General features: G+C 47.9%; 2 protein-coding genes across 2 annotated transcripts; both read left to right on the top strand.

The window, feature by feature from the left end:
* Positions 1–377: 377 nt before the first annotated feature.
* On the top strand, positions 378–5,141 carry LOC113931473 (EBP cholestenol delta-isomerase). The gene is made up of 5 exons (XM_027609494.1): positions 378–509; positions 1,423–1,741; positions 3,750–3,786; positions 3,918–4,048; positions 4,656–5,141. Exons 2-5 carry the CDS (start codon positions 1,441–1,443, stop codon positions 4,877–4,879), a joined length of 693 nt encoding a protein of 230 aa, XP_027465295.1. The 5' UTR covers positions 378–509; positions 1,423–1,440; the 3' UTR covers positions 4,880–5,141.
* Positions 5,142–8,064: 2,923 nt separating this feature from the next.
* TBC1D25 (TBC1 domain family member 25) lies at positions 8,065–22,749 on the top strand. Its single transcript, XM_027609294.2, has 6 exons — positions 8,065–8,483; positions 10,073–10,182; positions 11,105–11,259; positions 20,411–20,538; positions 20,677–20,865; positions 21,144–22,749. The coding sequence occupies exons 1-6, from the start codon at positions 8,136–8,138 to the stop codon at positions 22,500–22,502; spliced, it is 2,289 nt and encodes a 762-aa protein (XP_027465095.1). The 5' UTR covers positions 8,065–8,135; the 3' UTR covers positions 22,503–22,749.
* The last annotated feature ends 1,105 nt before the right edge of the window (positions 22,750–23,854 follow it).

Raw genomic sequence — 23,854 nt, 5'->3', positions numbered from 1 at the left:
TGCCTGTCATATTAAGTTTCCTTGCCGGTTCGAGCATTAGGATTGAGATTGGTCCGGGAACTCATTGACTGCTCTGCCTAAAAAACGAGGGCAAAGGTGAGCGAACACAGAGCAATGCTGACTCAACAGGAGATGAGGAGGGTAAACACCCAGTTTCCAATACGACTGACTGACAATGGGATAGGGAAATTGAAGCTAGGACTCACTGCGGACGGGGTTCAGCCCCAAAACGCCCACCAACCTTGGCGGGTCCCAGCCTCGCAACTCCTGACTGGGTCTCAACCAACAGCGAAAATGGCACCACGCATGGGGGCGGGGCCGGCGGCACCGAGAGAGCTCCTATTGGTTAGGAGCGGCACTGGCCGCCTTCCCAGCCCCTCCATTGGCCAGCTCCGTAAGGTGAGGAACCTGTGAGGGGCTAAATCGGAACGAAGGCATTTATGCAGCCAGCGCGCTAGCTAGGGAGAGCCCGCTGCCTGCGAGCGAGGCCGCCGCGACCACGCCGCTGGGTGAGTGTCCTCCGCCCAGCCTGCCCACTCCATCCCCTAGCTCTCAACTGCTAAACAGCCGGCCCTCGACGCCTGCGCTCGACCCTTCCTCTCCCCCCACCGCGCCTCCCCGTCCCACGCCGACACACACACTCCCACAGCCCACCCTACGCGCCTGCGCGAGACCCCCAGCTACCGCGCGGTTGTCCGGACGACAGAAGATCTGCCTTCTCATTGGGCAGCTGGCCGAGAGGCTTCTAGTTCTAATTGGTGGTCTCTGAATTTGACCCTCGTTTTTCCTGTTTAGAACTGCGCCCAAGACCCTTGCCTTCCGCTTTCCTCCTCTCTCGCAGGTCGGTGGCCTTATGCACGATTTCAGGAGGGTTTTGGCTTTCCACACACTGAACCTGAGGGTTGTAGTTCTGATTAGTTTCCTCTCTCCTGTCCTGCAGTTTCCAGGACTATGGGGGAGGGAATAGCTTTCTGTGGAAAGATGCTAGACCCTGACCCCTGCCGTGGAACCCAGCCTGGTCTCTGTGCCTCCCCCAGCCGACTGTGACCCCTGAGGGTGGGGACCACGCCGGGCCCCTGTGTGTCCCCTATCCGGGCATGACCAATGAGAGCTGGGACCTAGTCCGGTTCTTGTGTCTGCCCACCAGACTGTGACCAATGAAGGCTAGAACCTGGCCTGGTTCCTGTATCTTCCACATCATAGGACTCTTGGAGGACTTAAACAGCCTTATAGTCATGATTTCAAAACAGCATATAATTAGATTATTTTTAATCTAGTCTATTAACTGATAATTTTAGTCCATTTACATTTCTTGTGATAATAAATTATTTGGATTTGATTTTATGATCTCATTCTGTGTGTTCTATTTGCTCAGGTTTTTCTCTTTTTTTTTTCCTCTCCTTTCTACTTATCCACACACAGCCATCAGCCTACAAAGACATGACCACCAACGCCAGCCCCTTGCACCCATACTGGCCTCGGCATCTGAGGCTGGACAACTTTGTGCCTAATGACTGCCCTACTTGGCATCTCCTGGCCGGCCTCTTCTCCATCTCTGGGGTCTTGGTTGTGACCACATGGCTGTTGTCAGGTCGTGCTGCGGTCGTCCCCCTGGGGACTTGGCGGCGACTGTCCCTGTGCTGGTTTGCCATATGTGGGTTCATTCACATGGTGATTGAGGGCTGGTTCAGCCTCTACCACGAAGACCTTCTTGGAGACCAAGCTTTCTTGTCCCAACTCTGTGAGTCCTGAGTTCTTTGATGTGCTGTGGGAGGGAATTTTCTGGGCACAGATTGGTTTAGATGTTTATTCCACCCACCAACTCTAACGTTAATTTATTTTAAAAATGTATGCAACTTTTTTGTTGGATATATATTCATATGGGTCAAAAAAAACACCAAACCATTTAAAGAGGTGTGCAGTGAAAATCTACCTTCTGTCCACCAAGTTTCTGTAGTTATTAACCAATGTTAATAATTGTGTATGGTTTTTTCCAGGGTTTATTTACACAAAATTACACGGATAAGCCTCAGTTTACTATTTGTAAAAGAGTGATAACGGTAATACCCAAATATATGTAAGTCACTTAGAACAGTGTTGGCAGGGGCGCCTGGATGGCACAGTCGGTTAAGCATCTGACTCTTGGTTTCGGCTCAGGTCATGAGATCGAGCCCTGTGTCAGGCTCTGAGCTCAGCATGGAGTCCACTTGAGATTCCCTCTCCCTCTGCTCCTCCTGCTCATGCACACACACACTCTCTCTCAAATAAATAAATCTTGAAAAAAAAGACTTGAAGAACAGTGTTGGCAGATAGTAGATGCCATAACTGTTTATCGTCATCATCATCGTTTTTTTCCCTTCTATGCAAACAAATAGTAATATGGTATATACACCTCTGAACTTTGCTTTTTTTCAATGCGGTCACTCCTCATCAGTTCATAAAAAGCTTTCAAAGCATGGATGTTACAGAATTATTTGACTTGTCCAGTATTTTGGGATATTTCCCGCCAATCTTTTTTTTTTTTAAGATTTTATTTATTTATTTGAGAGAGAACAAGCAGAGGGAGAGGGAGAAGCAGACTCCCCGCTGAGCAGGGAGCCCAACACGGGGCTCGATCCCAGGATCCTGGGATCATGACCTGAGCCGAAGGCAGATGCTCAACCGACTGAGCCACCCAGGCACCCCCAGTCTTTTGCTATTATAAATAATATTCCTTTTTGGCCTCATGAATAAATTATTTTTTTGCTATTCTTTTTTTTCAAAGATTTTATTTATTTGAGAGAGAGCATGTGCGCACGAGCGCACAAGCAGGGGGGAAGGGCAGAGGGAGAGGGAGAAACAGACTCTTCACTGAGCAGGGAGCCCAATGTGGGACTCCATTCCAGGACTCAGATCATGACCTGAGCCGAAGGCAGATGCTTAACCAACCGAGCCACCCAGGTGCCCATAAAACTGCTATTCTTATATAAAACTTTGATCTAACACAAGTCTGTGTGGAGATCTTTCATTTCTCTTGGGTAAATATGGAAGAGAAGAATGGTAGGTGTGTGTTTAACTTTATGAAAAACTGCCAAACGGTTTTTAAAAATGGCTGCACCATTTTATTTTCCCACCAGCAGTATGTGGGAGTTCTAGCTCTTCCACAACTTCACCAACACTTGGTATGGTCAGGTGTTTCTTCAATTTTAGTCGTAGTGGATGCAAGTGATATCTTATTATGGTTTTAATTTGCTTTTTCTTAATAACTCATGAAAGTTTGAGCATGTTTCATATGTTTATTGACCATTTTGGAATCTCTTTTATGAAGAACCTATTGTTGTCTCCTGTCTGTTTTTATGTTGAGTGGTCTTTTTCTTATTAATTCTCTGTTCATTTTTCATTCACTCATCTGTTCACCTTTGTGCTTTCTCGCTCGCTTGTACGCGCTCTCTCTCTGTCTCTCATGCTCTCACACTCACTCACTCACTGGCTACTTCACTCACCCCATCACCTACACTTGCCTTCTTTTATTCCACATTTATTGAATACCAGACATTCACAGCATTACTTATTGTTCTATGTCAGGTCTGCACACATTATCTTATATACATATGTTCACTCTAGAATCCAGACAGCTACCCCATTTCTCAGATGAGGAAACTGAGGCAGGGAGAGGTTATGAATCCCACCTTACATGGGCCCTCAACTCTCACACATCCGAGTTCCTTTTCTTGCCTTTATTCTTCATGTATGTCTCTTATCTTCTTCAGGGAAAGAGTATGCCAAAGGAGACAGCCGATACATCCTGTAAGTGTTTGCCTCCATCAAGGGAAACCTCCATTGATTGGGGTGGGGGGTGAGTCGGGGAGTACTCATGGGGTGCCCTGTGGGTAGAGCACAGTGATGCCAGTGTTCCCCAACCCTTTCTCCCCCCACAGGAGTGACAACTTCACAATATGCATGGAGACCATCACAGCTTGCCTTTGGGGACCACTCAGCCTATGGGTGGTAATCGCCTTTCTCCGCCAGCAGCCCCTCCGCTTTGTCTTACAGCTCGTGGTCTCTGTGGGTGAGGAGAGGGCCCACAGTGGGTGCTGGAGGGGTTGATGGGGGATCCACAGACACAGGGGTATCCCTGCAGGGAGCATTGCTCAGTTGTGCCCATCCAGGGCTGAGTCAGGCTGAATGACATCCTCCTGAGGTTCTGGAACAGCCATGACCCTCTCAGTCTGTGTTCTCGAGTGGGAAATGTTCATTTCCCCCTCCTCCTCCTTCATCACAACGTCTCCTGTGAAGGTTACATGAGGTGGCGGGAAGCCCCTGGATCCTCCAGGGTTAGGATTCTGAGCTCCATTCATCTGGCATTCAGTCCTCTTGTGTTCTTACATTGCTAGCTTTCTTTAGTTCTGGAATCATGGCTGTCTTGAATTAAAGGATTTTGAGCTTCCTTAAATTCTGGAGATGGGAACTCTCCTGAGTTGAGAAATTCTCAGCTTCTGATTTCTGGAATTCTTACTTTTCTAATTCATCAGATTTTCAGCTGTATGATTTCAGAATTCTTAGCTCTTTAAATTTGGGGATCCTGAGCTCTGAGACCTTGAATGATGACTTAGAAAATGTCTTGGAATACCTTTTCCTCCTGACTGGGTTTCCCCTTCCCCTTCTGCCTCCCACAGGTCAGATCTATGGGGATGTGCTCTATTTTCTAACAGAGCACCGGGACGGATTCCAGCATGGGGAGCTGGGCCACCCACTCTACTTCTGGTTTTACTTTGTCTTCATGAATGGCCTGTGGCTGGTGCTGCCTGGAATCCTTGTGCTCGATTCTGTAAAACAGCTCACTCATGCCCAGAGCATGCTGGACACCAAAACCACAACAGCCAAGAGCAAGCTGAACTAATAAGCAGTAGGCTGGGCTTGAACACTGGCCGATGAGGAACCCTCCACCAGGAAGAAGAGTCCAGTCCGATAGGTTGGAGGGACAAAGCAAGTTGATCTGTCAAACTCGGGTTAATGGGTAAGCACCAGAAGGGCCAGAGGCAGGGGCAAAAAAGGAGCTGTGTGGAGCTACAGCCAGGAGCCACTGGGACAAAGGTACAGAAGAAACTAGAAGGGCCATAATGGTGGCAGTTTTTAAAATCAGGAAATAAAAGATCTTGACCGTAACACTGAGAGATCTTTAATTACTAACCCCAGAAATGCCCTATGACTGACCCCATAGACCCCCTCCATTATCATCACTTAGACCTCCAATCTATAACCTCACAAACCCCCTATCACTGACCCCACAGAGTCCCGTGATGACTAATTAGGTCCACGAGATGCCCATTATCTCTCTTAAGAAGTGATCATCTACTCACACCCTCGGTTTTCTCTCCAGAACACACTTTCTCATTTTTTGTAATATGGACAGGCTGAGAACTTGTGTCTACTGATCAGGTGCCCCACAGACACCCCATCAATAACTCCACAGATCTTTCCTCACCTCAGACTCCCCCATTACTCCAAAGACCCCACCATCACTTAACCCACAGACACCCATCAGTACCCTAAAGATCCCCATCTTTGGACCCCAGAGACCCCACAAAACTCACACAAGACCCATCACTCACTTCACATACCCCATAACTTACCCCAAGAGGCCTCTAGTCATACACCCTACAACCCCATGACTCACCCCATAGACCCCCCCCATCATGTATAACACAGACCCTCTCAGTCTCCCCACAAATCCCCTATTACCCTATAGGCTGTCATTACTTACCCTACAAACCCCTATAACTCACCTTGCAGAATTTGTCACCTCATACCCCACAGGTCCCCAATTACCCACAGATCTTCCATCACTCACCCCACATCCTATCCTGCAGACCACCTACCTATCATGTATCCACAGATTCTCATCATTCACCCCACAGATTCCTCTCACCCTATAGACCCACCCCCGTCGCTCCTCCCTTAGTCTGTCATTAACCTCACAGACCTTGAGTCATAAAACAAATGGGTACTTGAGGAATTTTGAGGAGATGACAAAGAATGAAAAAAAAACTGCAGATACCTGTAGACTGGCTCCTGGTGACCTGTACAGAGCAGGACTTCAATTCAAATCCTGGTTCTGCTCAAGCCTCCAGTATAGCTTTTGAGAAATGCCTCACTGTTAAAGCCAACGCCAGGCACAGCCACCTTCTGTCCATTGCACCTACTCTCTGTGCCACTTACTATCCCCTTGACCTTGAGCATGTTTCTCCCTGACCTTCAGTGCTCCCATGTAAAATTCTAATTAGAGTACCTACCTCATTGGATTTTTATGCAGAGTAAATGAATTAATATATGTAGACCACCTGGTATACACTTTGTATTTGTTGAATGGAAGAATAAATAAATGAAAGAGAAAGTTCTCCCCAGGACTTGTCATAACAAGGACCTCCTTTTTTGTCTCCTTGCTTCCAATTTTAAGCAGTCTTTCCATCTAAGGCCCTCTCCACAACCAAGACAGGCATCTGACCACATTATACCCCCATTTAAAACCTGGGCTCCAGGGCCATCAGGATTGAACTCCAGGCTAGTGTTTTGTTCATCCCACCCTATGTTAATTGTAATGAGAAGCAGACTCTCAAATTTCTAATTTCCTTCGGAAAATCCAGCAGAGCCATAAGAATTGTTGTTTACTCAAGCACATGGGTTGGAAGAAATGTGCCAAAAATCCTTCTCTGGCTTTCAAAAAAAAAAAAAAAAAAGTCCCCATTATCTATACCATCTAAAAAATTGACATCTATCTAATATTAATATCAAGGAAACAAATTATTTAAAAATATACCAGAATAGGGGCATCTGGGTGGCTCAGTTGATTAAGTGTCTGCTGGGATCGTGATCCTGGGGTCCTGGGATCAAACCCCGAGTTGGGCTTCCTGTTCAGCAGGGAGTCTGCTGCTCCCTCTCCTTCTGCCCCTCCACCCCAGCTCGTGCTGTTGATCTCTCTCTCAAATAAATAAAATCTTTTTTAAAAAAGATACCAAAATAGAATTGCAGACTTCTCTAAAAAGTTAATGTTAAGAGTAGCATTCATACAACACTGCAATAATAACTCTAGTCCAGGCATTTTTTTTTTAAGATTTTATTTATTTATTTGAGAGAGAGAGAATGAGAGATAGCACGAGAGGGAAGAGGGTCAGAGGGAGAAGCAGACTCCCCGCCGAGCAGGGAGCCTGATGTGGGACTCGATCCCGGGACTCCAGGATCATGACCTGGGCCGAAAGCAGTTGCTTAACCAACTGAGCCACCTAGGTTCCCTCAAGTCCAGGCATCTTACAGGACTCCTTTGTTAGAAATTACACTTGTAAGGGCAGTCTGTATTTTGTCCAAACCAGATGGGTATGCAATGAAGTGAGTAGAATGCCTTCATGTATTTTGTGATTTAAGGAGTCTAAAATGTTCAATCATCCGGCTGATATTTAGTAGACATACACTGTTTAATAACAGGACTGACCTCAACGTGTTGCGAGGATTAAATAAAATGAAGGCAAACTTAAAAAGCTAGGACCTCCAGAGAGCATAAAAATAGTTTTTAGTAAGTTATTTATTGAAAGATATCATGCAGGGGCGCCTGGGTGGCTCAGTCAATTAAGCATCTGCCTTCAGTTCAGGTCATGATCCTGGGGTCCTGGGATCGAGCCACACGGTAAGGCTCTCTTCTCAGTGGGGAGTCCGCTTCTCCCTCTTCCTCTGCCCCTTCCCCTGGCTTATGCACTCTCTCTCTCGCAAATAAATAGTCTTTTTTTAAAAAGGAATATGCAGACAGAAACTGCAAAAGTCATAAATGTGCAGCTCCATGAATTTTCACAAAGTGGAAACTATTTTTAAGAGATTCTGGAAAAGGATTATTTTCCATTCAGCGGACTCATTTGAAGCAAGGGCCACAGGCTTTTGAAATAGATGACATCATCTGTTAAGCAGAGGCACGAGGGAACTCGGGGCGGGATGTGGGGCCTGACGTCATCGCACAGCAGGTTCTTTTCCCCGCCCACTTCTCTCGCCTGAGTAAAACGTCACAGTAACGCGTAGGTGAATCGGGAATTGAGCTGCCAAGACAACCGAACCGCAGGCTCGGGGAGATGGGACCTCAGTAGGCGGCTGCGCACTGGTGGAAATGAGGCACAATGCACCGCTTTTGGGGGCGGGATAGCTGGCAACAGTATCTCAAGCGCGTGCGCAGAGGCCAACTCCACCCTGTGTTGGGTGGGAGGGGCAATGGGGGGGCAGGGTCGCACAGCGCCCTCTGCGCCTGCGCCGGGGCGCAAGGTGGGGCCGCGGGCGCCCGTACTCTGGAGTGCGCACAGAGGTGGGGGGCAACGGTCAACCGTCGCCCTGAGGCGGGTGGCGGCGGGATGGCGTCGGCCTCTGGATCCTCGGATTTGGCCGGCTCTGGAGCGCCCCCACCTGGTGGGGGAGCCCAGGCGGCGGCGGCTGAGGAGGAGGAGCGAGAGGTGGTACGGGTCCGAGTCAAGGTGAGGCTGACAGTTGGTCGGCCTGCCCTCCTGGGGTGCCCAGGGGAGGGGAAGGCGGTGACTCTCCCAAGTTGGAGGGCGGGACCCGAGATCTGGGGTGTTAACCTGAGGGGCGAGGCTTGAGGGCAGAGTGATAGTGGTGGGGACGAGCGGGGGGGGGGGCGGAGGCTGGACCTGGACATGCCGGGCAGGGCCTGAGGACGTAGGGACTGAAGATGGAAGGGTAGGGGGCCTAAGGAATGGATAGGTGGAGATTATGGGTAGAGAGGAGGGGCCATAGGGCTGGAGGAGGGGCCTTAAATAGTTAAGGAGTGAGGTCCTGAGGAGTGAGGGGGGCTGTTGGTGTCTGAAAAGGAGGTGCTGAAGTCAATTAACATGTATATTGAGACTGCGCTTGTGTGCAGATTTACAGTCTCACCCAGGATGAGCTGACCTGCTTGTCGGGAAGACAGCTAAATAAATGAGATGCTTTGGACACTGGTGAATGTTGTGAGGAGATAAGGAAAAAGCTTCTGAACTAGGGAGTTACTTTAGCCAAGGTTGTAGCGGGAAGTCCCTAGAGAGGTATTGAGGAAGCAGAGACCCAAATACAAAAGGAATCAGCCCTGTGTGTATTGGAGGAAGAGTGGAAGCAGAGAGAACAGCAAGGGCAAAGGCTGGGAGCTGGGGATGAGTTTGGCATGTTACCTTAGGTTCCCACATTGCTGGAGCGAGAGAGCAAGGGCAGGAGTGGGTAGGGGGTAAAACAATGAGGCAAAAGAGGGGCAGATTGTGAAGGGCCTTTGCCATGTATTCTAAGAAAGCTGTTGCCATAGCTCCAGCAAGTGGTCATGGTGGCTGGGACTAGAGTGGTGGCACTGGTGTTGGTGAGAAGGTAGATTCTGGAAAGAAGTAAACAGATCGCCTCAGGGTAATGGGTTTGGGAATTCAGAAAAGAGATGATGGCCAAGCTCTGGGTAAGCCAGCTGGAAGAAAGTGGGAAGGACTTTACAAACAGGGGGATCAGCACAGGCAGAGTCCTGGAGCCAGGATGTGTTCAAAGTAACTTCCAGCAGTTTGGTGGTGCCAGAGTGTAAAGTTCAAAAAAGCTGACTGAAGAGAGGCTGGCTAGCGTCCTATAGGCCCACCTTCTGGGGACCCGGGGGTTGCCTTTGAAGAGATTTAAGCAGGATAGTATTGTAGATAGATGTACTAAATTGATGCAGCATGGAGTATTGATTTAACGGGGGCCAGACTGGACATGGTGATCCTGACAACCATTGTTGAGGGAACAAAGAAGAAGGACTAGATGCTTGGACCACTGCAGTAGCCTCCTCCTCACTGGACTGCTGCTTTCTCCCTTGCCCCCCACAGTCTGTTCTTCTAGGACCAGCCAGAAGGATCCTGTTAAATCCCGAGTCAGATCACATTCCTCCTCTGCACAGAACCCTCCAAGTCTTACTCCTCACTCAGAGCAAAAACCATGACCCAGAACACCCACCTCCATGTGCCCCTGCCCACACCTTGTCTGACCTTGCCTCCTATCCCTCACTCCGCTTCAGTGTGGTGATGTGGCACCTGATGGCCCACCCTGTGTCTTCTCTCCCCAGAAGTGTGAGAGCTTTTTGTCACCTGAGTTCCGCTCTTTTGCTGTCGACCCCCAGATCACCTCACTCGATGTTTTACAGCACATCCTCATCCGAGCATTTGATTTGAATGGGTGAGTTATGGGATGCTGGGGGACTGACCATGGGGCCACCTACCTCAACAGTGGTTGTTGGGCTTTTTTGTTGTTTGTTTCATTATTACAAATAATCCCCCAGTGAACTGCCACATTTGAATATCCTGGGATATTTGGGGAAATCTAGTCATAGGATAAATTCCTAGCGGTGGTATTGCTGGGTTAAAGGGTGTATGCTTTTTAAAATTTCAATGGATGTTTCCAAAATGCTCTCCAGACAGGTTTTTGCCAATTTACAATCTCCCCAGCAGCATATAAAATGCCTGTTTCCCTCAGAAGCACTGGTTACTAGAAAACATTGGAAAATTTGCTGACCTGATAGATGAAAAGTGGTGTCTCTTGGGGACAGGTGTGATGCTTATTTTGTTGTGGTTGTTATTTTGGAGGAATACATGCATATAGTAATAAAGAGTACACAAGTGATGTCTACTTAGGATGTTTCCATGGTTACAGTAGTTACACCACATACTTCATCACACAATTGCTCAAGTGTATCTGAGGAACAAATTCTTAGTTGTTATTTGACTTTTTTGCATAAACATTTTTTGTTCTGAAAAATAACAAACACACAGCTTGCTTTATTTTTTATGCAGCAGGAAGGCTGCTTTCTTCCCACTTCTATCCCTCAACTACCCTGTCACCCTCCCTAGAGGGGATCAACATTTTAAGTGTTCAGTGTGCCCTCTAGATATAAGCAGGTGTGTACCCATTTCTGTGTTTGTGTAACAAAGTAGAGGTAAACCATCTGACCTCAGGCAGCCCAAAATCCTTGGCACAGTACCCAACACATAGCAGAGTTGTTCAGCATCATCTCTGCCTTTCCTGGCTTTTTGTGGAAACTGTCCCTGGGGCCTCCAGGGCACTGGGGGCACTTGAGAGCTGCCACACCTCCTCTGTACAGGAAGAAGAACTTTGGCATCAGCTACCTGGGCCGGGATCGGCTGGGGCAGGAAACTTACCTCTCACTCCTTTCTGACTGGGACCTCAGTACAGCCTTCACCACAGCCTCCAAACCTTACCTGCAGCTGCGGGTAGACATTCGGCCCACCGAGGACAGTGAGTACCTGGCGCCCTGGGGGCACTGCTCTGGGCCGCACCCTTTCCCCAGGGGATGACTTCACCCCCTTACAATACACTCCCTCTCAGTGGGCTTGAAAGGAAGAAGGTATCCTAGGTTCACATCCTAGCTTGGCCACTGGGCCTCGATTTCTTTACCTGTAAAGTAGAAATAATGGTATCTTAGGACCATCGTGAGGATTAAGCAGGGAAATTCACGTAAAATGCCTGGAACAATGCATGGCTGCATAGTGAATGCTCAAAAAATATTAGCTCTAGGGGAGCCTGGGTGGCTCAGTCGGTTGAGCATCCAACTCTTGGTTTCGGCTCAGGTCATGATCTCAGGGTTGTGAGATCGAGCCCTGTGTTGGGCTCTGCGCTCACTGCAGAGTCTGCTTGAGATTCTCTCTCTCTCTCCCCCCTGCCTCACCCCGCCCAAAATAAAAATATTAAAAAAATATTAGTTCTAACAATAACTTATATTATATTTACTATTATATAATCTAGTAATACAAGTTATAATTATATAATGCAGCATAACAATGGAAATGTAGTATTGTATGTTCCCATTATAATAACACCTAACTATATAATGCTGATTATAATAATGATGGTTGTATTCATTCATTCATTCATTCATCATGCACTCATATTTGTTTGTACTCTTGCTCACTCATTCATTGTTCCCTTGATCTCTCAGCCACTTCCTCTCTTCTCATATTTGTTCCCTGACACTTACCTGTGTTGGTCCCTGGGAGCACACAGATAAATTAAGACATGGGCCCAAAAATTTGATTACAAACCATACATTAGATGATAATATTGTATCAGTGTTAAATGTCCTGGGTATTGTAATGGTATCATGGTTATTGAAGGAAGATATCCTTGTTCTTGGGAAAAACAGTTAAGTACTAAGGGGTAAAGTGTCATGATGTCTGCAAATAATTCAGCAAAAAAATAGTATGTATTGGGGCACTTGGGTGGCTAACTCAGTTAAACAGCCAGCTCTTGATTTCAGCTCAGGTCATGATCTCAGGGTCCTGGGATCCAGCCTCACGTCGGGCTCCACGATCAGTGGGGAATCTGCCCAAGCATTCTCTCTCCCTCTGACCCTCCACCCGTTTGCTCTCTCTCTGAAATAAGTAAATAGATCTTTGAAAAAAAACAATATGTATCTATAGAGAGAGAGCAAGATGAAGCAAGTGTGGCAAAAAATGTGAATAATTAGGGGAGCTAGATGAAGGATGTATGGGTATTCAATGAATTCATCTTTTTTTAAATTTTTTATTGTTATGTTAATCACCATATATTACATCATTAGTTTTTGATGTAGTGTTCCATGATTCATTGTTTGTGCATAACACCCAGTGCTCCACGCAGAATGTGCCCTCTGAATTCATCTTTTTTTTTTAGATTTTATTTATTTATTTGAGAGAGAGAGAATGAGAGATAGAGAGCATGAGAGGGAAGAGGGTCAGAGGGAGAAGCAGGGAGCCCGATGTGGGACTCGATCCCGGGACTCCAAGATCATGACCTGAACCGAACGCAGTTGCTTAACCAACTGAGCCACCCAGGCGCCCCGGAATTCATCTTTTTAACTTTATTGTAGATTTGAAATTTATTTCTTTATTTGACAGAGAGAGAGAGAGAGAGAGCATGAGCAGGGTAGTGGCAGGGAGAGAGAGAAACAGGCTCCCCGCTGAGCAGAGAGCCCGAAGTGGGGCTCATTCCCAGGACCCCAAGATCAGGACCTGAGCTGAAATCAAGAGCTGGCTGCTTAACTGAGTTAAGCTCAGGTCATGATCCCAGGGTCCTGGGATCGAGCCCTGCCTTGGGCTCTGTGCTCAGCGAGGAGTCTGCTTCTCCCTCTCCCTCTCCCTCTGCCCCTTCCCCTGCTCATGCTTTCTCTCCCTCTCATTCTCTCTCAGACGAACAAATAAAATTTGGGGGCGCCTGGGTGGCTCAGTCAGTTAAGCGTCCAACTCTTGGTTTTGGCTCGGGTGATAGTCTCATGGGTCATGGGATCGAGCCCCACATTGGACTCCATGCTCAGCGGGGAGTCTGCTGGAAGATTCTCTCCCTCTGCCCCTCCCTCCACTCTGTCCCTGTCTCTCTCTCTAAAATGAATAAATAAATCTTTTTAAAAAATAATAAAATCTTAAAAAATAAATAATAAAAGTCGTGGAGTGGAAAACATGGTTCCCAGCCTCAGGGAATTCATATACTCATTTGGAATGACTGAGGTCTTTTATGAACGTCATAGTAACATATAAATAGCTAATATATGTTGAACACTTAGGACCATTCTACACATGTAATATTTATTCATTGGATTGTCAAAACAACCTTACAGGGTAGGCATGATGGTCATCCCTATGTTATAGTTGAGGAAACCGAGGCCCAGAGAGGGGAACAGGACTTGCGCATGTCACACAGACAGTAAGCGCAAGAGCAGGATTTGAACCCAGATGGTGGCTCCAGATTCCTTGCTTTTAACCATTTGATTCTATGAAATTGTGGGCTTGTTAAGATTGGCAGCCTTGAGAAAAAGAGCAGGAGGTGGAGAGAGGGAGAGAAAAACTGGAGTCAGGGAGAAAGATAGTGACAGAGATGGGCAAAAGACAGAAACAGGTTTGTTTACCAAATGCAGGAATGTAGTAAATGAGAGAACAGTAGGAAAAGAATGGACTCATCAATAACTGGAAAGTTGATTCTCTAAAAAAATAACATTTAAATGTCTTTTTGTCAAATTGAGAAGGGTCCGTCTCTCTGCTTTATTTGCATTCCTCTCAGTTCTTTTTAATTTTTAAAAAAGATTTTATTTATTTATTTGACGGAGAGAAAGAGAGAGCACAAGCAGGGGGAGTGGCAGAGGGAGAGGGAGAAGCAGGCTGCCCGCTGAGCAGAGAGCCTGATGCGGGGCTCAATCCCAGGACCCCAGGATTGTGACCTGAGCTGAAGGCAGACGCTTAACCCACTGAGCCACCCAGGCGTCCCTGCATTCCTCTCAGTTCTTATGCAGTTGGGGTTTTCTTCATGTTTATTAGCTGCACAGATTTGATTTCTTTCCTTTTTTTTTTTAAAGAAAGAAAGAAATTTTTATTTATTTATTTATTTATTTATTTATCAGAGAGAGAGAGCACAGGCAAGGGGAGGGGGCAGAGGGAGAAGCAGGCTCCCTGCTGAGCAAGGAGCCCGATGCGGGACTTGATCCCAGGACCCTGGGATCACGACCTGAGCCAGGGGCAGATGCTTAACGACTGAGCCACCCAGGCGTCCCTGCACAGATTTGATTTCTTTACTGAAACAGTGCTACTGTGTCTATTTTGCAGGTGAGGAAACCAAGGCTTGGGCAATTAGTTAAGTGACTGAGCTAAGCACACAGGGCTACTCTGGCAGAAGTTCCTATCTCTGGCTATCTGTCTTTGCCATTCGTCTGAATTCCTGGTCTTCTTATAGTTGATCTCTTTGTTAAAGCCAAACCAGTTCATGTTGTTTCAATCACATAGCTTTATGATAGATTTTAATGTTTTCCTTTTTAAAAATTTTTCTTAAATATTCTTGTGCACTTACTGTTCTTTTCATCTAATAGAATTAGCCTATCAGTTCATTAAAATCCTAATGGGAATTTGATTTAAGTTGCATTTTTTTAAAGAAATTAACTTTTTAGTTACCTAGTAAATAAATTTTCCTGGGGCGCCTGGGTGGCTCAGTCGTTGAGCGTCTGCCTTCGGCTCAGGTCATGATCCCAGGGTCCTGGGTTGGAGCCCCACATCGGGCTCCCTGCTCGGCGGGGGGACTGCTTCTCCCTCTCTCACTCTCCGAGCTTGTGTTCCTTCTCTCGTTGTGTCTCTCTCTGTCAAATAAATAAAATCTTTAAAAAAAATTAAAAAAAATAAAAAAAATTTTTCCTTATGAAAAATGAAAACATTTCAAATAGTACTGAAGTCTCCTGGAACCACTGTGCCTAACCTTTTTTTAAAAGAAAATTTATTTATTTGAGAGAGGGAGCAGGAGCCTGGGGAGAGGGGCAGAGGGAGAGGGAGAAGCAGCCTCCCTGCTGAGCAGAGAGCCCGATGCGGGGCTCAATCCCAGGACCCTGGGATCATTACCTGAGCCCAAGGCAGCCGCTTCACTGACTGAGCCACCCAGGCACCCTGCACTGTGCCTAATCTTGATCCCCTACCCTTTTGCCCTACAGGAACCACTTTGATTAGCTTGATGTGTAATTTTGCAGTTCCTTTACTTATTCGTACAAGCACACATATTTATCCACATATAAACATAAGTATATTTGTATTTGTATATATACACAAATGGTATGTGTTTAACATAAATGGTCTCAGACTCTTAAGTATCCAATAGATGCGGCTGTCATTATAAATATTAATGATGTTCTTGTGATCATGTTCATGACTGTGAAAGCAACAGGCTTGTTGTGACAACGTGGACAGCCAGTCCCTCTTTCTGGGAAGAAGCCCGTTTCTGCCACCTCTACAGATGGAAGATCACCCAGCCTAGACCTTCAACCACTGTGTACAGCTGGGATATGGAATCCTCTTTCTGTCATATGTACTGCAAACATTTTTTCCCAGCTTATCATTTGTTTTATGACTTTGCTTACAGTGTCTTTTTTTTTTTGTCCTACTGAAAACTATAATCTGTATGCAGTCTTATACATAATACCTCTCTCTTCCTTTATGATTTGAGTATCTCCCCTTACTTTGGAACATCTTCCCCATCCCCAAGCTTATGCAAATATTCTCCTACGTTTTCTTCTAATGTGCTTATTATTTTCTTTTTTTACATATAAATCTCTATGCTGTGAACATTGTGATAAGTACACCTGGTTCTTCAAAAAAATTCCAGATAAACAGTTATGCCAGGATCATTTATTAAAGAACCACCATGTTTACACTGATTTGAAGTGACACTCTTATCATACACTGAGTTCCCGTGTGTACTTGGGATTTATTTCTGGGCTGTTTACCACATTCCACCGGTTGACTCCATTTGTCTATTGCTGTGCTAACACCATATTTTTATCACCGTGGTTTTGTGGTTAATTTTAATAAGGCAAGCATTGCCATCCTCCCACTGTTCTTTTCCTGGCTCTTTTTTTTTTCTTAACTCTTCTTAAATGTGAATTCTTCCATATAATCATTAAAATAGTTTTTATCCAGTTCCAGGAAAAACCCCATTAGATTTCTGATTGGCATTGCACAGAATTTATGTATTAATTTAGGGTTTGGGAAGTTTGACAATTTTAGGAAAATGTAGTATGCATAGCATCTATTATGTAATACCACAAGTAGGGCCTGGGACGGCACCCCATAATGAGACATTTGGATGCTTCTCCAGGGAAATGTGTACGCATTCACGCTTAGTAGGTTATATAAAGACTTTATATAGTCTTATGGCAGTTCAGATCAGGCTTTGCCACTGGATGAGTTTGTGCTTATAGAAATCCCTTGCCCGTCCTATTTATGGGTTCTCTCTTTTTTTAATCAATATAGAATGTCTTTCTTTTCCTGTAATACTTCTGGCCTCGAGCGGTGCTTTTTCTGACATTCACATGGCTGTGCTTGCTTTCTGTTTGTTGGTGTTTGCCAGGAATACCTTTAGGTTTCTTCAGCTTTCAGCCTTTCTCTGTCACTTAGTTTTAGGTATGTCTCTCACAAAAACCCCATACTAGGATTTATGTTTTCTTAAGCAAGTGACAGTGAAATCTTTTTCCCTCCAGTCTCTCCCACCCTCCCAGGCCCTTGAAATGGAAGCTTCAGAACACTTTTAATTCTTATTTTTACTCTGATCCCTAACCTTTAACTTCTGGGTTTTGGTTAGGTAGTAATTTCTTTTTGTATAGATAGATAGATAGATAGATAGATAGATAGATAGATAGATAGATAGATAGTAATTTCTTTTTAAATTCCAGGCTGTCATATTTTCTTTATAGTAGTTCACTTATGTTTCAGGAATCCTACAAACTCCCAATCACAGTACCTTTGTCATTTCATGTTTAACTACACATATTAAAAACTTGTGGCCTGTCGCCATTTACCCTCCCTTTTGCCTTTCCCCACTTGGAGCCCTGGTAGTCATTCAGGAGTCATTTGCTTAGAGAACTTCTTGTTTTCCAACAAGATGCATGGATTGGATGTACTCCAATGATCAAAAATGTCTTTCTTTGGCTACGATAGATATGTACTGTCTTGGCTGGGCGGGGGGGCTTGCATCTCAAGGCTTTCCTAACAGTGCTCCATGGGCGCAGCAAGCCACTGTCTTCTTGCTTCCAGAGTTGAGGAACAGCACTACTTGCATCTTAAGTCTCCTGGACTTGTCTTCCGGGTATCTCTACATTTTCACTCAAATCATCAAGCTCTAGCTCTGTACTTTGAAGGGGTTCTTCTATTTGGTCTTTCAGACCATTAGTTTGACCTTCTCTCTTTTGCCTGTTAAGTGTTTTCATACTTTGTTTCCAAAGTATATACTTTCTTTCCAAAGTACCACTCTGGCAGCTGTTGGGAGAGAGTGGAGAGGAGCAAAGAGGCAGTTTCAGGTGAGAGATGTGGTGGCTCAGGTGACAAGGCAGAGATGAGAGAAGAGGTGGAACCGAAGTATGTTTTGCGTGCAGAAGCCATGGGGCTTAGCGACAGTTTGGCCCTGGGAGTTGAGAGAGTGGGAGGCGGCAAGGACGTCTCTCAGGTTTCTGGCTCAAGCAAATGAACAGATAGAGGAGCAGAGGAGGAGGTCACGTCCAGAGTGGATCTTTGGCTCTCCTTTTGGACTCTGTAGGTTCTCAGTGCTCTATGAGACATCCAGGGAGAGGCAGTGACATCCAAATATGGCCTAGGGTTTGCTCCTCCCTCGGCTCTGTGGGAGAAGGTACAGTGGACTCTATGGACAGGCTGCTTAGGGACAGCATCGGCCTGCAAATGACGATGGCTTAAACAAAGCTGATTTGTTTCATATAGCAGAGCTTGAAATCCACTGGACATTGCTGTTGTCATCTTAGCAGCTCTGTGGTGCCGGGGCTGACATCTCTTAATAAGTCTCTCAAACTTCCCTGCACGTGGCCACTGTCACTTCAGCCATCACATCACATTTGAGGTGGGAAGAAAGGATGTGAGGGCAAGTAAGGAAGAGAGGGAAGGGATAGACTTCTGCTGATGTTCCAAGGGCCAGAACTGGGTAGAGTGACGACAGCACTGTTTCCTCTGTGTAAGATACACGAAATTGCTGTTCCACAAATACCTCTCCTTAAAATATGTCTGGGCTCTGGAGTAAGGTAAACAAGGTACAGATCTAGCCAGCCCTACCATTTCCCAGCTGTAGAATCTTGGCTGACTGTTAATTGTCCCAACCTTTTTTGTCATCATCTACAAAATGAGAATGATATGGTAACCTGTACCAGTTGTGGGATGGAGACTAGCGTGAATATAAGATTAAGAGTTTGGGCTCTCGAGCTTTGGGCCTGGGCTTCAAATTTAGTTCTTTCACTTGCTTAGCTATGAGGCCTTAGGCAACTATCTTATTTTTTTTTAAGATTTTATTTATTTGACAGAGAGAGAGAGAGACAGCAAGAGAAGGAACACAAGCAGGGGGAGCGGGAAAAGAAGAAGCTGGCTTCCCGCTGAGCAGGGAGCCTGACGTGGGGCTCGATCCCAGGACTCTGGGACCATGACCTGAGCCGGAGGCAGACGTTTAACAACTGAGCCACCCAGGCGCCCCAGGCAACTCTCTTATATTGACTGTGCCTATTTCCTCATAGAAAGAATGGTGTTAATAATAGTGCCTAACTGGAGGCGCCTGGCTGGGTCAGTCAGCGGAGCATGTGACTCTTGATATTGGGGTTGTGAGTTCAAGCCCCATGTTGGGTGTGTGGCAGTTACTTAGACATAAAAATATTTATAATAATAATAATAATAGGGCACCTGGGTGGCTCAGTCATTAAGCGTCTGCCTTCGGCTCAGGTCATGATCCCAAGGTCCTGGGATCGAGCCCTACATCGGGTTCCCTGCTCGGCGGGAAGCCTGCTTCTCCTTCTCCCACTCCCCCTGCTTGTGTTCCCTCTCTCGCTGTGTCTCTCTGTATCAAATAAATAAATAAAATCTCTAAAAATAATAATCATAATAGTAGTAGTACTAGTAGTAATGGTGCCAGATGCCTGGGTTGGCTCAGTTGTTAAGCATCTGCCTTCAGCTCAGGTCATGATCTTGGGGCCCTGGGATCGAGCCCCGCATCAGGCTCCCTGCTCTGTGGGGTATCTGCTGCTCCCTCTCTCTCCCTTGGTGCTCTCCCTCCCTCTCTCTCTCTCTCTCAAATAAATAAATAAAATCTTTTAAAAAAATAGTGCCCAGGGGCACCTGTGTGGCTCAGTTGGTTTAAGCATCTGCCTTCAGCTCAGGTCATGGTCCCAGGGTCCTGGGATCGAGCCCCACATCAGGCTCCCTGCTCCGTGGGAAGCCTTCTTCTCCCTCTCCCACTCTTCCTGCTTGTGTTCCCTCTCTTGCTGTGTCTCTCTCTGTCAAATAAATAAAATCTTAAAAAAAAATCGTGCCCAACTTATAGAAAGGATGTGAATATTAAATGAGTCAGTATTTGCAAACGGCTCAGAACACTTCCTGGCATAAAGGGAAGCCCTTGTCACAGTGCTCGGCACATAGTAAGTGCTCAATAACTATTACTTTTTTTTTTTAATTTCGGTTTGGGTTTTTTTTTAAGATTTTATTTATTTTTTTGAGAGAGAGAATGAGATAGAGAGAGAGAGCATGAGAGGGGGGAGGGTCAGAGAGAGAAGCAGGCAGCCCGATGCGGGACTCGATCCCAGGACTCCAGGATCATGACCTGAGCTGAAGGCAGTGGCTTAACCAACTGAGCCACCCAGGCGCCCCACAATAACTATTACTTTATACCATTAAAGTACTGCTTAGAGTCTGCCGAGCCATTTTGTGGGACAGTTACCACAAAAGAATTATTCACGGTTTTATGTTTTGCCTGATTTAGATGACATGGGAAGAGAGAGCGGGAGTCATTCATTGCCCCGGCGGGGGGTGCGGTGGTGGTGGCCTGGCCTTGGTAGGAGAGGAACCCAGCTCTGAGGTGTGGGACTCTCACCCTGTTCTTGTAACATGTCATTCTGTGTGCCTAGGCCCTCTGCTGGAAGACTGGGACATAATCAGCCCCAAGGATGTCATTGGTTCTGACGTGCTACTGGCTGAGAAAAGGTCATCGCTCACGACAGCTGCCCTGCCCTTCACACAGTCTATCCTCTCTCAGGTGGCTTCAGGGACCCCTGTGGCCGGCTGCAGGGGGAGGGCAGGCCTACCTGGCACCCCCGATTCTGAGCATGCTGGTTGGCACCTGCCCGTAGCCTGCCCAGCTGACTGGTGGCCTTTCTCCCTCCTTCTTTCACAGGTGGGCCGCACCTTGTCTAAGGTCCAGCAGGTGCTAAGCTGGTCATATGGGGAAGATGTCAAGCCCTTCAAGCCTCCCCTGAGCGATGCCGAGTTTCACACATACCTAAACCACGAGGGCCAGCTCTCCCGCCCTGAGGAGTTGCGCCTGCGGATCTATCACGGTGGTGTGGAGCCCTCCCTGCGAAAGGTGAGCCTCCTCGGTCACTCATCGGATCTCTCACTCCTGCAGTCCATGACTAGCTCACGAGACACAGGCAGCGGACCACGCTGTCACGGGATGGCGTGGCGCCATTCCAGGACAGCCAGCTCTCCTTCAGGAGGGGCTGGGAGGCAGAGGAGGAAAGGCCGACTTTTCCGAAGGAAGACAAAGGCCCCAAGGCAGCAGGGTGGGTGGCAACGGATAGCCACTGGGATGTGGTGGCTCATTTGTAGAACCTCAGCCTTATCCCTTTTGTCCGTGGCCAGGTGGTGTGGCGGTACCTGTTGAACGTGTACCCAGATGGGCTGACGGGCCGCGAGCGGATGGACTACATGAAACGCAAGAGTCGCGAGTATGAACAGCTCAAGAGTGAGTGGGCACAACGAGCGAGCCCTGAAGACTTGGAATTCATCCGCAGCACAGTCCTCAAGGATGTGCTGCGGACGGACCGGGCCCACCCCTACTATGCAGGGCCCGAGGACGGCCCACACCTGCGGGCACTGCACGACTTGCTCACCACCTACGCCGTCACCCACCCGCAGGTGTCCTACTGCCAGGGCATGAGCGACCTCGCCTCGCCCATCCTTGCCGTCATGGACCACGAAGGCCATGCCTTCGTCTGCTTTTGTGGCATCATGAAGCGCCTGGCCGCGAACTTCCATCCTGATGGCCGCGCCATGGCCACCAAGTTTGCCCACCTCAAGCTGCTGCTACGACATGCCGACCCTGACTTCTACCAGTACCTACAAGAAGCCGGTGCTGACGACCTGTTCTTCTGCTACCGCTGGCTGCTGCTGGAACTCAAGCGCGAGTTTGCCTTTGACGATGCCCTCCGCATGCTCGAGGTCACCTGGAGTTCGCTGCCCCCCGATCCTCCTGAACATGAGGTAGAGCTCGTCGGACCCCCCAGCCAAGTGGCAGACCCTGGCTTCAGTGGCCACAGGGGGCGGCCCATGCGACAGAGGCACATGCTGAGGCCTGCTGGGGGAGGGGGCAGTGCTTTCGAAGATGCTGTTGACCACTTAGTGACGACCGGCCAGGGGCCTGGTGGCGGGGGCCGTCTCCTGAGACAAGCCAGTCTGGATGACCTCCAGCAACTCAGGGATAACACGGGCTCCAGGAGGGACCCTCTGGTCCAGCTGCCCCACCCAGCTGCCCTCATCAGCTCCAAGTCCCTCTCCGAGCCCTTGTTGAACTCCTCAGACCCACTCTCCTCCTCTTCCCGCCCTGATTCCCCATCCTCCTCATCTCCGCCATCCACCCAAGAGGCCTCTCCCGCTGGTGATGTGGCTGCGGGATCCCCCTTGATGCCAGAGTTGGGCTCCCCACAAGAACCTGGAAAGTCCCTGCCACCCCCACCCCCACTGGGCCTGCCCCCGCCCCAGGAATTTGGCCGAGGGAACCCATTTATGCTCTTCCTCTGCCTTGCCATCCTGCTGGAGCACCGCGACCACATCATGCGCAACGGGCTAGATTACAACGAGCTGGCCATGCACTTTGACCGCCTTGTGCGAAAACACCACCTGGGGCGCGTCCTTCGCCGGGCCAAGGCTCTCTTCGCTGATTACCTGCAGTCAGAGGTGTGGGACTCAGAGGAGGGGGCCGAGGCCACAGCCCCGTCGTAATCAGGCTCCTTGCAGCCCACCACGAGCCCCACCAGACCTCTGTTCTTTACCACGGGGGCCTACACGAGACCCCAGCTCCCTGCCTGCCAGCCCTCAACCTGTTGGAGTGCAGGCCCCTTTCTCCCCAGGTCTGAGAGTATGGGGCTCTGCCTTGGCACTGGTCCATGGAGGCCACGGCCTCCTTTCTCAGTTTATGTTGTATTGTTTTTAACAACTGGACTTTGCACACATGAAGGTCACTGTGGTCTGTGTATTTCTCTGCCCTCTCTCTGGGTTTTGTTATAGACAGGAGTCCCCAGGGGCTCCTGCCCTGAGGGAGTGGAAACGCCTCACATGGTGGAGGGTGGCCCCCGCTTCCCCAGTGGCAGGAGAGTGGGTGCTGAGAATTGGTTCTAGAAGGTGAGCGCAGGTCGAGGACTGCTTGGGGGAGGCCTGAGGCCATTTTGTGGTACATTTGCCTGCCGGTAAGGGTCTGGATTATGGCTGTGAATGGACGTTTTCAGGACAGGTCCCCAAATGAGGCATGAGAGAGGGAGTTCCTGACTCCAAAAGGGCAAGTCTCATTACACAGACAGGCTACTTAGAAATGTTGGGCCAGCCACTTCTGCCATTCCACGTGTCACCATTTCTAGGATCCAGACCCTCCCCTGTGAGTCTCATGCACTAATGCTGGCGGTCCTGGGCAGGGGTTTGAGGTGCCTATTCTTATCACTTGCTCTGGGACCAGTTCGAGGGACGGTGGCCTTGCCATGTCTAGGGCTCTAAGCCCTAACTTGGGTCTGTAGCTCATGAGGGCCTGTCTTAACCATGTTAGCAACAGAAACCATTTCTTAGCCTTCTCCATCCCACTTATGTTGGCACACAAATCAAGTACTGATAAAACTCAGGCCCTAAAAGATGTCACCTACTTACTGGGAAGATAATGATCAAAAGAAGACCCTTTTCCCCACTTACCTTCTCAGAAGGTGGATTCTTCCATGGGCCAGGTGCCGTTCTCCACAAAGATGGCAGATGATGGGTTAGGTAACTGGGTTCCTTCAGGTTATGGCCTGGCTATACCAGGTTCTGGCCGGAAGTTGCTGCTGCACTAGGCACAGAGATGAGAGGCATTGGGGCAGCCATCCTCTCATCTGTCTCCCCCAAGAATGCCATATGAAGCTGGAGAGAAACCCTTAAAAGGTTCCCATCGTGCCCCAGTTTTAGAGGGGAAGCTGACCACTCCTCCGATGAGGGCTCGCTTCACTGGAAGAGCAGGACAAGACCATCCTGTGTCCAGGGTACTCCAAGGCTACCGGTCTAATGAGTACGGAAAGGTGCTCAGACACACACATCCCATCCAAGGGCCGTCCAAG

Source organism: Zalophus californianus, chromosome X, assembly GCF_009762305.2.
Source record: "Zalophus californianus isolate mZalCal1 chromosome X, mZalCal1.pri.v2, whole genome shotgun sequence".
NCBI classification, from domain to species: domain Eukaryota; kingdom Metazoa; phylum Chordata; class Mammalia; order Carnivora; family Otariidae; genus Zalophus; species Zalophus californianus.
The sequence above is the reverse complement of the archived record's forward strand: the minus strand, read 5'-3'. Positions and strand labels throughout refer to the sequence as shown.